Genomic DNA, 15,000 nt, shown 5'->3' with positions numbered 1-15,000 from the left:
GCCCCCATTACTGCCCTAATAAAGGGCTCCTCTCCTCAGCTCTGCTCTCCTCAGCTCTGCACTGCACTGCACTGTCCAGGCTGGTTATATATAGAGTGGCATGGAGGAGTGCTGGACTGCACTGGCCTGGCCACTCCAGAGACTCCAGAGGCAGCACTTTAGAGGAGATGAGAGGAGAGGAGCTGCCTCCATCACACCCACTTACCACACAACACACACAACACACATACACAACATACATACACAACACAGTACATACACAACACAGTACATACACAACACACAACACACATACAGAACATACACAACACAGTACATACAGTATATCACGAAAGTGAATACACCCCTCACAGTTTTTGCAGATTTGTGAGTATATCTTTTCATAAGAAAGCATTACAGAAATTTCACTTTGACACAATGATTAGTGCCCTTTTAACAACATATTTAACCGCTTAAATTTCTTGTTCACTCAGAAAAAAACAAAATACAGCCATTAATGTTTGAACATGTACTCACAAAAGTGAGTACACCCCAGATGAAAATCCGGTAGAGAACGGGCTGTGTTTGCTCGAATCGTCTCGAAACGAAACGAAATGAAAAGGGATGAAAAGGGAGGTCATCAGTGTGCGTTTCAACCTTTCTTTGCATTGAACTTTTACATTTTGAGTCTGCATCTGGCTTAAATAGATTGGTGTGAGATTTGAATGCAATCCTATGGAGAATATCATGATCTGCTTCAGTAGTCACAGTGCATGTTGTCAAAGTGAAATTTCTGAAATGCTTTCCTATGAAAAGATATACTTACAAATCTGCAAAAGTGAGAGGGGTGTATTCACTTTTGTGATATACTGTACACAATGCACAACACACATACACAACACACATACATATACAGTACAACTACAGTACAGCATACATAAACCACTCAGAACACAAATGCCGAACCAGCCTGATCTCCAAAAATTCCGTGCTCCTGGACACGGATGTTAAGGACACGAAATCTGTGTCCAGGAGCACGGATTTTGCCAAAATTCCGTGCTCCTGGACACGGAATTGTTTTCCGTGCTCCTGGACACGGAATTGTTTTCCGTGATGGACACACGGAAGTGCTTTCTAATGGCTATTACCACAGCACTGTGTAACTCTATCATTAGAAAATACATACCAAATGCTAATCCTAAACAAAATAATGCTCTGGCAATTTAAGTTGTGCCCTGACCAAAACATTCCCTAACCTTAACCTGTCATTAAAGACATATTTTTGAGAAATACCTTTTCCAGTTGGTTGCTAGGCTATCAAATTCATGTTATGAATGAAAGAAAACTAGCTGTGCCCAGACCAACAATCCCTGACTTTAACCTGTCAGTAGGAAATGTTTTTTTTAGAAAAAAAAATTGAAATAAGAAAAATCCTGAGAAAACACAAGACTGTGGAAACATAGAGCTGTGGGAGTAGCCTATAGAGAGAGCACTTATCTGTGTCCATCACGAAAAACAATTCCGTGTCCAGGAGCACGGAAAACAATTCCGTGTCCAGGAGCACGGAATTTTGGCAAAATCCGTGCTCCTGGACACAGATTTTGTGCCCTTACCATCCGTGTCCAGGAGCACAGAATTTTTGGAGATCATGTTGTCCAAACAGACATACAGCTACCACAGAATACATTCACAACACTCAACAAACATACTGTATACCAAACACATGATACAGAACACACACACACACACACACACACACACACACACACACACACACACACACACACACACACACACACACACACACACACACACACACACACACACACACACACACACACACACACACACACACACACACACACACACAAAGTGTGTGCAACCATAACTGTGATCCGAAAATGCGCAACAATCTGCTTGGGAAATAAAATTATCCATGACACTTGTTTGTTTAAATCGATGCCAATTATTACGACCTCTGAACCAGCGCGTCCAGTTGGAGACCCGGGGGATGTTTGGAGGCCATTCTCAACTAGGTCAACCACTCTCTGCTCCAGTCAGCTGCATAGCCAGGGCATCCTCTCCTATCTAAACACCTCCTATCTCTCTCTCTCTCTCTCTCTCTCTCTCTCTCTCTCTCTCTCTCTCTCTCTCTCTCTCTCTCTCTGTCTGTCTGTCTGTCTGTCTGTCTGTCTGTCTGTCTGTCTGTCTGTCTGTCTGTCTGTCTGTCTGTCTGTCTGTCTGTCTGTCTGTCTGTCTGTCTGTCTGTCTGTCCGTCTATTCCCCCTCTCTCTGGAATTCTCTCTTCACATATCTCTGTCTCTTCACCGTCTCTTTCTGTATGTATCTGCCACTCATTCTCTCTCTGTCTCTCTCTCTCTGCCATTCACACATTAGGCTTACATTTCTGCTGATTTGTCTTTGTAAAGCTGTCATCATTACTGCTCTGTAATTATCCCTTTATCGAATAAAGGCTAACACATTGACACCAGGGCTGTGCAAAATTACAAACTGAATTGAGTCTTCGATTTTAATTACATTCTTTATTTCTGACCTTGCATTTTCAACTCAGGTGGCAAATTGGCCCGCAGAAAGTACAATTTGAATCTTTTACACAGCCATGATTAACACATAATAATGTAACGAATACCCTCTGCGCCTCAGTTAATAATTTTCCACTTTGTTTCGCTCCGTGAGCACAGACTTAATTCCTTCTCTGGCAGGCTGGCATGTAACTTGTGGCTAGACTAGCAGTATATGTGAGGCATGCTACATACAGTATATATCTATATTATATTCCCCCAATGCTGTGGCGTATGGGCAGGGGTCCTGTGTCTCTGAGGACAGAAGGGTTGTTATAAAGCCACAGTGGGAAAACGTTTTCATTCGAGGGGGATCAATTCAAATTGCAAGTCCTCCAAGGCTCGTACTTTCAACACAAACCAGGATTTCCCCCTGCACTTTATGCCTATATAAGGCAACCTTTAAAACCCTGAACCTTCACTAGGTCCCCTGAAAATATAACTTCATTGTTTTGCAAATTTCATTTCTAATAATTCTTTACAAAACATGTTATATTTCATGTGAAACTGCATAACATTTAAATTGTGTCGAGGGCTCTTGAGACATAGGTTCCCTTCCCCTGAAAAGGGTTGTTATAACTTGTGGGTAGACTGGTGGTATACACTTATGCAAGACACTGAACACAAACTGTATTTCCCCCTATGCCATGGCCTATGCGCAGGGGTCGCTGTTTGTGTCTCTGTGGATACGACCTCAGCACTTTTACAACGTATGGCCAGACAGCCGGCATACATGCAGCATATTGAGTAATAATATATCATTTTCCCCTATGCTATAGAGAATGCTCAGGGGCCTCTTGTGTGTCTCTGTGAACAGGACTGCAAGGCAGTTATATAACTTGTGCTCAGAATCGCATCATACATCGCAACATAACAATATACATTGTGCTGAATACTTATATACTATGATATTCTCCATACACCATGGCGTATGCTCAGGGGTCTTGTGTGAGCCTCGGTGAACAGCATGGCTGGTTTGACTTGTGGGTAGCCAGGCGGTATACATGCAGCATACTGTACATATTGTATGTTATATTGCCCATATATCATGATGTGTGCTCAGGGACGTGTGTGCCTCGTTGGACTGGAGGACTTTTATACCTTCAGGGCAGCCTAGAGGTTTACATATGCAGCACACTGAACATACACATTGTATACATTCAACTCCCTCTATACCATAGCATATGCTCGAGGGGCCTTGTGTGTCTCTGCCGTAAGGAGGAGTGTTATAACATGTGGGTAGACAGGCAGTATAATATGCAACCACATACTGAATGATAATATATTACTGTATATGAATATCAATATAATATATGGCATATGGTCAGGGGCCTTGTGTGCCTCTGCCTTAAGGAGGACTGTTATAACCTGTGGGTAGACTGGAAGTACAGTATGTTGCAGCATACTGAATGGTAATATATCATATACAATATATAATGTAATATATAATATAGATGACATATGCTCAGGGTCTTATGTCTGTTTCTGAGGACAGGATTGGCTGTGGGGCTGTTGGGCTAAATGTGGAAGTCAGTGAGGGCACGCATGGTAGCATGGCAGCCTGGCATAGTGTAGTGCGGTGCGGAGGATGGAGCACGGAGGATGGAAATGCCGAGAGGCTGGTCGTGACGAGCAGGGGAGCATGAAGGACGTTTTAAAAGTCGCTCCATCAAGACTCGCCTTCACATAATCCAATTACAGACCAGTCATATCCAAATCATTTAACCCACCCACACACACACACTCACATACACACATCTCTCTCGCTGTCGCCCTCTCTCTGTCGCCCTCTCTCTCTCTCTCTCTCTCTCTCTCTCTCTCTCTCTCTCTCTCTCGCTTGTGCGTGCGTGCACTCTCTTGCTTTTTTTATTCTTCCACCCTCTCATCTTTTCGGTGACTCTCTCTGTCACTCTGTCGCTCTGTTTTTCCCTTCTCTCACACTTGCACGCTCTCTCTCTCTCTCAGAGAAAGAAAGTGACATTCTCTCATGTGTGCAGACAAACAAACACATACACATAATCCCATAACACTGAGTTTAAAGGGAGAGAGAAATGCACAAACATCCACTCCAATACGCACGCAGGCAGGCACGCACGCACGTACACACACACACACACACACACACACACACACACACACACACACACACACACACACACACACACACACACACACACACACACACACACACACACACACACACACACACACACACACACACACACACACTTCATAGCTATTTCTTCCAGAGATCCTCAAAAAACCTTTGTCATTACAGTAAAACAGCATTAGACATTGGGACAATCAAGTCATTCATGATGATGACTTGATAACAAATCACTGGGTCAGGCCCGTTGCGTTAAGGTACGCAATGTAGGCAGTTGCCTAGGGCCCCCGAGTAGGTGGGGCCCCCAAGGACGACAGGTTATGTACCCAACAGCAATGACGATTTTAAATAGCTTCATAATATGGCACCGTCGCCTGTTAGCCGGGGAGCCAAAGTCCCAAAATTGGGTTGGACCTGACATGGCTTGCCATACTTTTTATTTGTGATTTTTTGGATAGTTCTATCCCTTAGGAAAAATAATTGGAGGGTCTGCTCGGGCGGAAATATCGCGAAAAAAAGTTGTGCCTATTTGAATGTATGTACCCTTCATTTTTTGAGAGAAATTTCTGAAAAATGAAAAATGACCTGAAATCCTTGGTGGCTTGGGTAAGCTGTCAATAAAGGCTTTCCAGGTGCACAGGACATACATGCTGACAACATTCAATAGAAAAAATATTTTTAAACCTCATTTCAATAGGGTTTTGACTCAATTTTGTGCTTAAAAATTAGGCGTTTTTTCACTTTTTTGCTATATTTTCATCTTTACCTCATTGGCAATCAAGTTTTTCTTCATGTTTTGACATTAAACAATATACCATTCTTTTTATTACGAAGTATAGTGATACCACAACAAAAACTATGAAAATACAACCAAAATCAATGGATCTGCGATGACTGTAGTGTATGTACCCTTCATTTTTAGAGAGAATTTTCTGAAAAATGAAAAATGACCTGAAATCCTTAGTGGCTTGGGTAAGCTGTCAAAAAAGGCTTTCCAGGTGCAAAGGACCCATCTACTGATGATATCCAATAAAGAAAATATTGTTAAACCACATTTGTACATCATTTTGGCTCAATTTTATGACCTAAAATTAGTCGTTTTTTCCACTTTTTTTTGCTATATTTTCATCATTTCTTCATTGGCAATCAAGTTTTTCTTCATGTTATGACATCAAACAATATGCCATTCTTTTTATTAAGCAGTATAGTGATTCCACAGCAAAAACCATGAAAATACAACCAAACTCAATGGATCTGTGGAGACTCCAACTCTAGTTGGTGATCAATAGGCCCAGAAAGTCAATAGAATTTCAGCCTACAATCAAAATGCTGAAATGCATGCTGAATACTGAGCAATATGACACACACACACACACACACACACACACACACACACACACACACACACACACACACACACACACACACACACACACACACACACACACACACACACACACACACACACACACACACACACACACACACACCTAATCTGGGGATCCTACAATGATCTCCACCCCAGGTGACACCCTGCATATTGTACATGCTTCGTACATACCCTACACATACATAGCCCTCTGCTCTACACCCTATCCACCCACAACTGCCTCTCTCCTCATTTGCTGACACATTGTCGCACTAATTATGAATGAAGACAAGACATACTACAGGAACAAGACAAAACATCTTCCGCCGTGGTGTAACGACAATTACTTCGTATTGGACTCCAAAAACAACAAGAGAATCATTGTGGACTTTCACAAAAACAATCACAGAAGTCACAGACCCCTCTGGTGACTCATACAGTGGTGGAGAGGGTCAGCAGCTTTAAATCCCTGGAGGACGTGTCCTGGAGTATTCACATGGCCTCAGTGGTCAGCAAGGCCCAACAATGTCTCTTCTACCAGAAGAAATTGATGGGCTACCACATCCTGAAGCCACTGTTGGTCAACTTCCACATCTGTGCCATCAGAGGACCAGTAGGCACTCCAGCATGTTATGACAACAGCTCAGAAAATCCCTGGGATGCCTCTACCAGAGATTAGTACTATCAACCACACGCATTGTCAGGATGTGGACACCAAAAGCAGAAGAAGTGCTGAAATACTGCTTTGAGTCCACTGATTGGTCTGTTCTGCAGCTGCTGAAACATCTGCATGGGGGAGTTCCCAGTAGTTTGGTACAAATTTGTGTATGTGCATGTTAAATGGGCAAACATCCTCTCTACACGTTTTAATGTCATCAACGGGGTATGACGGGGGGAAATTTTATCTCCAGCCTTGTTCAATGCTTATAGGATGAAATGAGGTATGACAAACAAGTTTTATAGTTGGTGATAGTTGGTGTTGACGAATCACTTCCTATATGCAGCCAACCTTACCATTCTATCTCCAAGTAAGAGTTAGTTCCAACGGCTCCTTTATATCTGTTCTGATTATGAGGTAGAGTTTGACATTAATAACAATGTTAGGAAGAGTGTGATACTGTGATTAAAGTTCCCGCCTGTCTATCTATCTAAGAGCTGGGAGTAGCAAATGCCACAAAATATCTGTGGTGCATCCTGCATCCTGATGACTGAAACTGATAGCGCAATTAGTTGTTCCAGGTCATAGCTCTGTTAGGGACATGTCTATGAGCTGGGAACACTGGTATAAGTGCCTTCATTAGCTTCCCTGTTTATATGTACTGTATGTAGGCTACTGTATGAAAGTATGCTGTTGTGAAGTATTGGTGTACTGTGTATTTCATGTATCCCTTTTGGTCCTCAAGCCTGTAATATTATTAAAATCATGTGCAAAAGAGGTAGCTGAGTCACTGCAACACATCTTCAACAAGAGTCTACAAACGGGTAAGGCACCTGTAGATAGTGCCTACAGTAGACCTCTTCTCTCATACCAGTCCCCAAAAAGCAACACAACAATGATTACAGACCAGCTGCTCTCACATAATGAGAACATTTGAGTGGGTACTGCTGCTCAACAGAAAGAAAACCCAGGTTTGCCATGCTCTGGATTCCATACAGTTTATTTATCAGGATAATGTGGGAGTTGTGGACGTTATCCTGTAACTGCTACATAGGGAAAAATCTCACTTGGACAAAGGAGACAGTGAGAATAATGTTCTTTGATTTCTCTAGTAGTGCCTCAATCCAGACACTTTAGCTGAGAGACTAACTTCTGCAGATGGTGGATACAGCTCTGGTGACCTGGATAAATGACCCCAGTACATCAGACTAAATGACCTTACATCACAAACTGTGGTCAGCAGCACTGGAGTGCCACAAGGAATGGTGTTATCCTTGGTGTTGTTCACCCTATACCACCTACTTTTGCTACAGCACTACCACATGCCTTTGCTACCTACCACATGCACGTTTCCATAATGACACTGCAATTGTGAGGTGTATCAAGGGTTGGTAGGATGGGGAGTACAGGCGACAGGTGGATAACTTGGTGCCGGACCAACTAGCTGCAGCGGAATTCCATAACAACTAAGGAGATGGCGCTTGATATAAGGAGAACCACCCCTCCACTCTATCAGAAAGGGTTCTACACAGTGTGGTCTAAAACGTCAGCATCGGAAAGGTCTCACACACTGTTGTGTTGTATGACAACCCTTTTCTTAAATTATGATACAAATTTGGTGTTGTATTGTCTTAATAAATGTATACAATGTCTGGACTTACTCTCACCAAGTTTTCACCAATGCAAGATCTTGTATTGATGATGGTAGAGTCTGGACACTATGTAACACCTTCTCCAGCATATCCCAAAGATTCTCAGTGAGGTTGAGGTCTAGACTCTGTGGTGGCCAATCCATGTGTAACAATGATCGCTCATGCTTCCTGAACCATGATTTTATAATTTGAGCCTGATTAATCTTGAAATATGCCTGTATATATATTTTTTTTTATCCATTGATATAATTGCATATTGATTCAGCTTTCCAAATACAAAGTATTTCAGTGACTGTTGATGGAAATGATTTAACCCCTCAAACAGACTAGCATATTTTATATGACCTTATATATGATCATTTCTTTAAAGAAGTTTTAAGAAGTTAGAAACAAGTTGTTGCACCTATTGGTTCAGGGAACACAATTGGTATTAGCCTCCTCAGAGTTTAGATCTCTCATTCAGATTCTTGAGGTTGGTTGGAGAAGGCTTTACATAGTGTTCAAATTCTACCATCATACAATACCTTGGTAAAAACTTAAAGCAACTCTAGATGGAAAAAAAGTCCAGAGATTGCAGATTGAGTGTGACCTTATAATATGCACCATATGCATTTTTTGCCTTCCTGAATTTGATACATATTATTATGGTTACCCCACCCTCTGGAAGATGAGGGCCCACAACTTTCAAGCTATAAGTGAGCTTATTCCTGGTAATGAATGGGCATTTAATCGCTAGAACCTCATCTCCATGGCATACTGCTGTATGTATAGGTGCTGTGTGTATATGATGTGTATTACACAACAGTATGTGTGTTGTTGTGTGAAATGCCTTATGGCTAAATGTGTGTTACATGTTAAATATGCTGTGGAATAATATGTATCATGTTTTGCATATCTATTTATTTATGCTGCTAGAGACCTTAATTTCCTTCAGGATTGATAATTATGTTCTCTACTCAACAGCACACACAGTGTATCTTTCAGAATTTTGAGAGTAGTCTAGGCATTCCTCTGGGTTACTGTGCCTGCAGATGGCAGAAGGTGTTGAATGGTAGTTGTGTAATTCTGCGGTCTCCCCCTTCTGTGAAAATAGCTCACTGTCACATCCACAAAGTATGTACAGAGTGTACGGGTGATGTACTGTACGTAGTAGTACATACGTTGTGGGGGGTGTCACCTGGGATGCAAATCATTGTAGAATCCCCAGATTACTTGTGTGTGTGTGTGAGGGGATGTATGTCATTGCTAAATATACACTGTGCTTTTCAGTATTTTGATTGTAGCCGGAAATCCTATTGAGTTTCCGGGCCTATTGATCACCAACTAGAGGTGACATCCACAGATCCATTGATTTTGGTTGTATTTTTTTTTATATTTTTTTGCTGTGGAATCAGTATACTGCTTAATAAAAAGAATGGCATATTGTTTGATGTCAAAACATGAAGAAAAACTTGATTGCCAATGAAGAAATGATGAAAATATAGCAAAAAAGTGAAAAAACGCCTAATTTTAGGTCATAAAATTGAGCCAAAATCATGTACAAATGTGGTTTAACAATATTTTCTTTTTTGGATATCATCAGTAGATGTGTCCTTTGCACCTGGAAAGCCTTTATTGACAGCTTACCCAAGCCACCAAGGATTTCAGGTCATTTTTCATTTTTCAGAAATTTCTCTCTTAAAATGAAGGGTACATACACTACAGTCATCACAGATCCATTGATTTTGGTTGTATTTTCATAATTTTTGTTGTGGTATCACTATACTTCTTAATAAAAAGAATGGCATATTGTTTGATGTCAAAACATGAAGAAAAACTTGATTGCCAATGAGGTAAAGATGAAAATATAGCAAAAAAGTGAAAAAACGCCTAATTTTGAAGCATAAAATTGAGTCAAAACCCTATTGAAATGTGATTTAAAAATATTTTTTCAATTGAATGTTGTCAGCATGTATGTCCTGTGCACCTGGAAAGCCTTTATTGACAGCTTACCCAAGCCACCAAGGATTTCAGGTCATTTTTCATTTTTCAGAAATTTCTCTCGAAAAATTAAGGATACATACATTACAATAGGCTCAACTTTTTTTCGCGATATTTCCGCCCGAGCAGACCCTCCAATTATTTGTCCTAAGGGATAGAACTAACAAAAAAATCACAAATAAAAAGTATGGCAGGCCATGTCAGGTTCCTCCCATTTTAAAGCACTTTTGAGAGTTTGGCTCCCCGGCTATGTATGAAGGGCTCTGCTGCGAGGGAAACGACAGCGCCTCCCTAATACCCCCTTGCTCGAGGGGGCCCCCTTCCAATAGGTTTGCGTCAGCGACAACGTGAAAATGTCAATTGCCGAACAGCGAGCGCATCGACAATATAGTCAAAGTACCCCCATCTGGAGGGGGCCCCCCTTCCAATTGGTTCAAGCATCATATTCCACGCAAATACAAACTGAAAATGGAGCGACACAATCTCTCTCACTGGATGTTACGCAGACGCCAGTTTACATTACATTTTTGGAGACACTTGCTTTTATAATAAAAGTTAATCTTGAAGACGACACATTAGGCTACTCTCTGTACTGCTGCCAAGCCACCAGACTGTCCCAGGCCAGTTGACATCGCACAGACAGCGAGATGCTTCATTTACAGTTTACATATGTTTTCAAAAGCATCCACGTGCTGTAAGCACTGCAAACGTCGATTGTTCAATAACGCACCTTTTTTCGACACGGAACTGTTTTGGATGTGGACAAACGCAAGAAGAAACGAATGAACAATGTAATGCCTATCGGATAACAGGAGTCACAAGTGCGATGAGTGGGGTAGCTAAATTGTAGCACAATAGTCCATTTCTTGCTATTACTATATGTGGGGTTACACATTGGAATTTGGGACCATGATTGTGGAAACGCGTGGATTACAGAGGTTGGGATACATTCTGGGATACATTCTGCGGTCAAGACAACGCAAGGTAAGGACACCGGGATATTGGTCCCTATAACACAGTTGTCAACCGCGGAGGTTGTTCAGTGATCCTTGGTCGCTGCCTATTCGTGTGTTTGCTGCGGTACTACTAATAACACAAACATTTGGATTGTATTTTCAAGTGCGTGATGGATGCAATACGAAAAAAATAGGCTATATAGTCGGGGAGACCCCCTTGGTTACAGAATTCTGGCTTACCAATATCACATCCCCCCAACCCCACTGTGCCTGCTCATTCGTTTCTCAGCCTTGAGTTTCTGAACTGTAGGCTACGCCTATTGTTTTACGAGTCAATATTTCGTTTTGCACAAATGGAGCACCCTCGGTTAGATTCTCAAAGTGGTTGGAAAGATTAGACCATTCTTTATTTGTGATTGGCAATGCAGAGCATGATTTTCGTGGTAGGGTAAAAAAAAAAAAAACCTGATTGGGCCATATAGGCCTAGGCCTACTTTCATTTGAGATGAGCCTACTGAATGGAATGGGCTATATTTTCCCAGGTCTTTCTTCATAAAGTTTCATAAAATGAACTGGAGGGACTAGTTATCATAATACCTAGATTGCATTTCCTCACCGAAAAAAATGCTGGTGTATGCGTGCTCTTAATGCATTCATTGCCCTTCATGCATGTGTTGCCCTGCATAGCCACAACACTGTCTAAGGTGACTTGTTTGTTTCATTATGTTTCCATGTGACATGATGTTGTATTGGTAGGCTACAGTATGTGACAATGACTGAAGTGCCATCCAAAAATGGTCTGGCCCATCCGAAACAGAAATTCTGGCGCCGTGGCTGCCCCGTCAGGTGCCCCCCCGCCCAAAAAAAACAAAAAAAACCTAGGGCCCCGACAACCCCTTTGCCTAGGGCCCCCAAAATCCTAGAAACGGGCCTGCACTGGGTGAACAAACAGACAGGCAGGGTTATTGCAATGACCGGCCACACCAGCCTCCAGAGGGGCTGGGCAACAGTTGAAGGTCACCCTGTGCTCGCTCACTAGTCGTGAGAGCTAACCCTTTTACGCAGAGTCTCTGTTATAAAATTTCTGTCACAAAACTGGTAATGACCATGTCTTAATGTGTCGTTTAAGACTCTTGGTGTCTATAGCAAAATTGTCTATAGAAAATGGTCTACAGCAAATGCTATAATGTAGCTAAGTTTTATTTTTGTCGATGGACCAATCCACATGAAGATTTTCCTTAATTTCCTTCTGGATTAATAAAAGGAAACGAGTGGGTGAGAGAGGGGAAGGATTGGCAAAAGACCTTGGGCTGAACCCGGGCCACCGGCGTAATGGTACGGAGTCTAAGGTCATTGAGCCACCGCGTCCCCGACCATGGCTACTTTGGTCATTTCTGGTGTACATCAACGGTAAAATGATTAACCCATTGTATCCTGGAGTGACATATACGCCGCATTCAAGATCAAGACCTTGAGATTTGAGCAGTTTTATTAAAAATATGTGTATGTTAGAGCTGAATGAACACATTCTAGTCCAAAATGAAGGCTCTTGCTTTTAAATGCAACTTATTTCATGTTTTGATGTGCTTCAGAGGCTGAGATTCAGTTTTAATAGGGAGAGGGCACCTTTTCCCAAAAAGGGCTTAGTCTAAAATTGGTTAAAAGGCCACAACACAGGTCAAAGGTCAAAGGTCATCAGCCTACCTCTGTCGGTGTCGTAGAGGTAGACGAACTTCTCCCACTTGTAGTGGGCCAACAGGCTGAGCACCACGCCACGCAGCGCCGGCCGCATCTGGATGACGAATTGCACGTCGGCGTCTGTGGGGAAGCTGGGCGTGATGAAGGAGGTGTGCAGCGCGCCGCAGAACGACGTCAGCGTGTTCATGGACTTCCTGTCATAGAAGCCGAAGATGGCGTACACGCCGCGCGAAAACTGCGAGCAGACTGCAGAGGGAAAGACACAAGGGAAGAAAATGCATTTAGAATGAGCAGTGTGGATTTCTAATGTCCAGAGGTATGATTGTTTATAGTAGGATACCATAACTGATGGAGAAGGAATCTTTGTGACTTGTCATGTAGGTTGCACATGTTCTGGTCTAAACATGTTGTCAGTAAATGCACTAATGCCCCCCATCCTATTTCTAACTGTTGTTTTGCCTCAGGAAATAGGGAAGCAATGAAAAAGCATTCATGGAAACTTTGCCAGACCAAGCTCTACCCCATCTCTCTCTCTCTCTCTCTCTCTCTCTCTCTCTCTCTCTCTCTCTCTCTCTCTCTCTCTCTCTCTCTCTCTCTCTCTCTCTCTCTCTCTCTCTCTCTCAAATTCAAATATGCTTTATTGGCATGACTATTGGTAACAGTCTCTCTCTCTCTCTCTCTCTCTCTCTCTCTCTCTCTCTCTCTCTCTCTCTCTCAAATTCAAATATGCTTTATTGGCATGACTATTGGTAACAGTCTCTCTCTCTCTCTCTCTCTCTCTCTCTCTCTCTCTCTCTCTCTCTCTCTCTCTCTCTCTCTCTCGCTTCAAATAATTTCAATGCGATTCTTCACAGCCCTGTCCAAGTAAAGCGAATACGTATGCCTAAAAATAAATAAATAATTGGATTTACAAAAAGAGAGCAAAAACAGACATCAATATCTGAGACACTCCTGTTAACAAAATGAAAAAGCTTTCATTAAAAGTTGGCAACATGCCAACCCCTTTCAACAAGTGTGCATTGTACATCTCTCAGGCCCTGATGTAGACCTACTAAAATACGTAGGCGTGTAAAACTGTACTAATACATTTTCATTTTTTCAACAAGATTGGCTCAGTTTTTCCAGAATTTCAATCAATTCGATTTCAATCAATTGCCCCACATTCTGGTTGACTCTTTCTCTTACTCTTATTTTAAACTTAAATGTTCTTCATTTTACTCTTTGTTGTTGTTGCATTAGCAAATAAGGTATTCAAAGGCAGTTTTCAAATATGATCAAACATAAAACTACTGTAAAAACATACCTAAAAATACCTTTCTGTAAATATAATACTCTCAGAAAAGATATACATAAAAGATGAAAAGTTGTTTGTTATATCAACTTGGATGCATGAATTCTAAGAGGATGTTTTTTTTCTTTATTACTGCAAATATGCATACAGCAATGTCACATTACAGTACTGTTGATGTACTGTACGGAAAATATACCACATAGGCATTTTACCCCTTAAACAACCCACGGCAGAACACTGAGGTCTGGAATAGCTCATGCGTGTTAAGCGCACTGGCTAAGTGGTCCTTTAAATGCTGGTCAGGTCTCGCCCAGGGAACTGACAGGTTGTTTGTACAAGTCAGGAGGGTATCTGTGGTTAATGGTCGTGCTAAGCACTGGTGTTTAATAAATTATGAATGAATGCATGGAGACATGCGGTCGTGTGGTTAGCCAACAGGTACCTAACGGGACTGTGGATGACTGCCAGCCCCAATGCTAACTCAGAGATGTTAATATGCATTACGGCTTGCCGTCCATTTGTGTGTGTGTGTGTGTGTGTGTGTGTGTGTGTGTGTGTGTGTGTGTGTGTGTGTGTGTGTGTGTGTGTGTGTGTGTGTGTGTGTGTGCGCGCGCGCATGCATTCTAATGTGTTCAAGCACGTTTCCACCTCTTATCCAATTCTAATTTAGCATTACAATACCTGCCCTCCATGTCACTCTTTAAAATATATATATTTTTCAGACTCCA

The 15,000-nt window shown here is 41.9% G+C and overlaps 1 protein-coding gene across 1 annotated transcript in view; it reads right to left on the bottom strand.

Moving 5' to 3' along the window:
- Window positions 1–15,000, bottom strand: part of gria3a (glutamate receptor, ionotropic, AMPA 3a) — a 134,907-nt gene that overhangs the window by 88,225 nt on the left and 31,682 nt on the right. The window contains exon 3 of the mRNA XM_063203868.1: window positions 12,988–13,227. Coding sequence (XP_063059938.1) covers window positions 12,988–13,227 — 240 coding nt within the window. The remainder of the gene's footprint in view (window positions 1–12,987; window positions 13,228–15,000) is intronic.

Source organism: Engraulis encrasicolus, chromosome 7 (assembly GCF_034702125.1).
Source record: "Engraulis encrasicolus isolate BLACKSEA-1 chromosome 7, IST_EnEncr_1.0, whole genome shotgun sequence".
Classification (NCBI taxonomy): Eukaryota; Metazoa; Chordata; class Actinopteri; order Clupeiformes; family Engraulidae; genus Engraulis; species Engraulis encrasicolus.
This window is presented reverse-complemented; position numbering and strand designations above follow the sequence as displayed.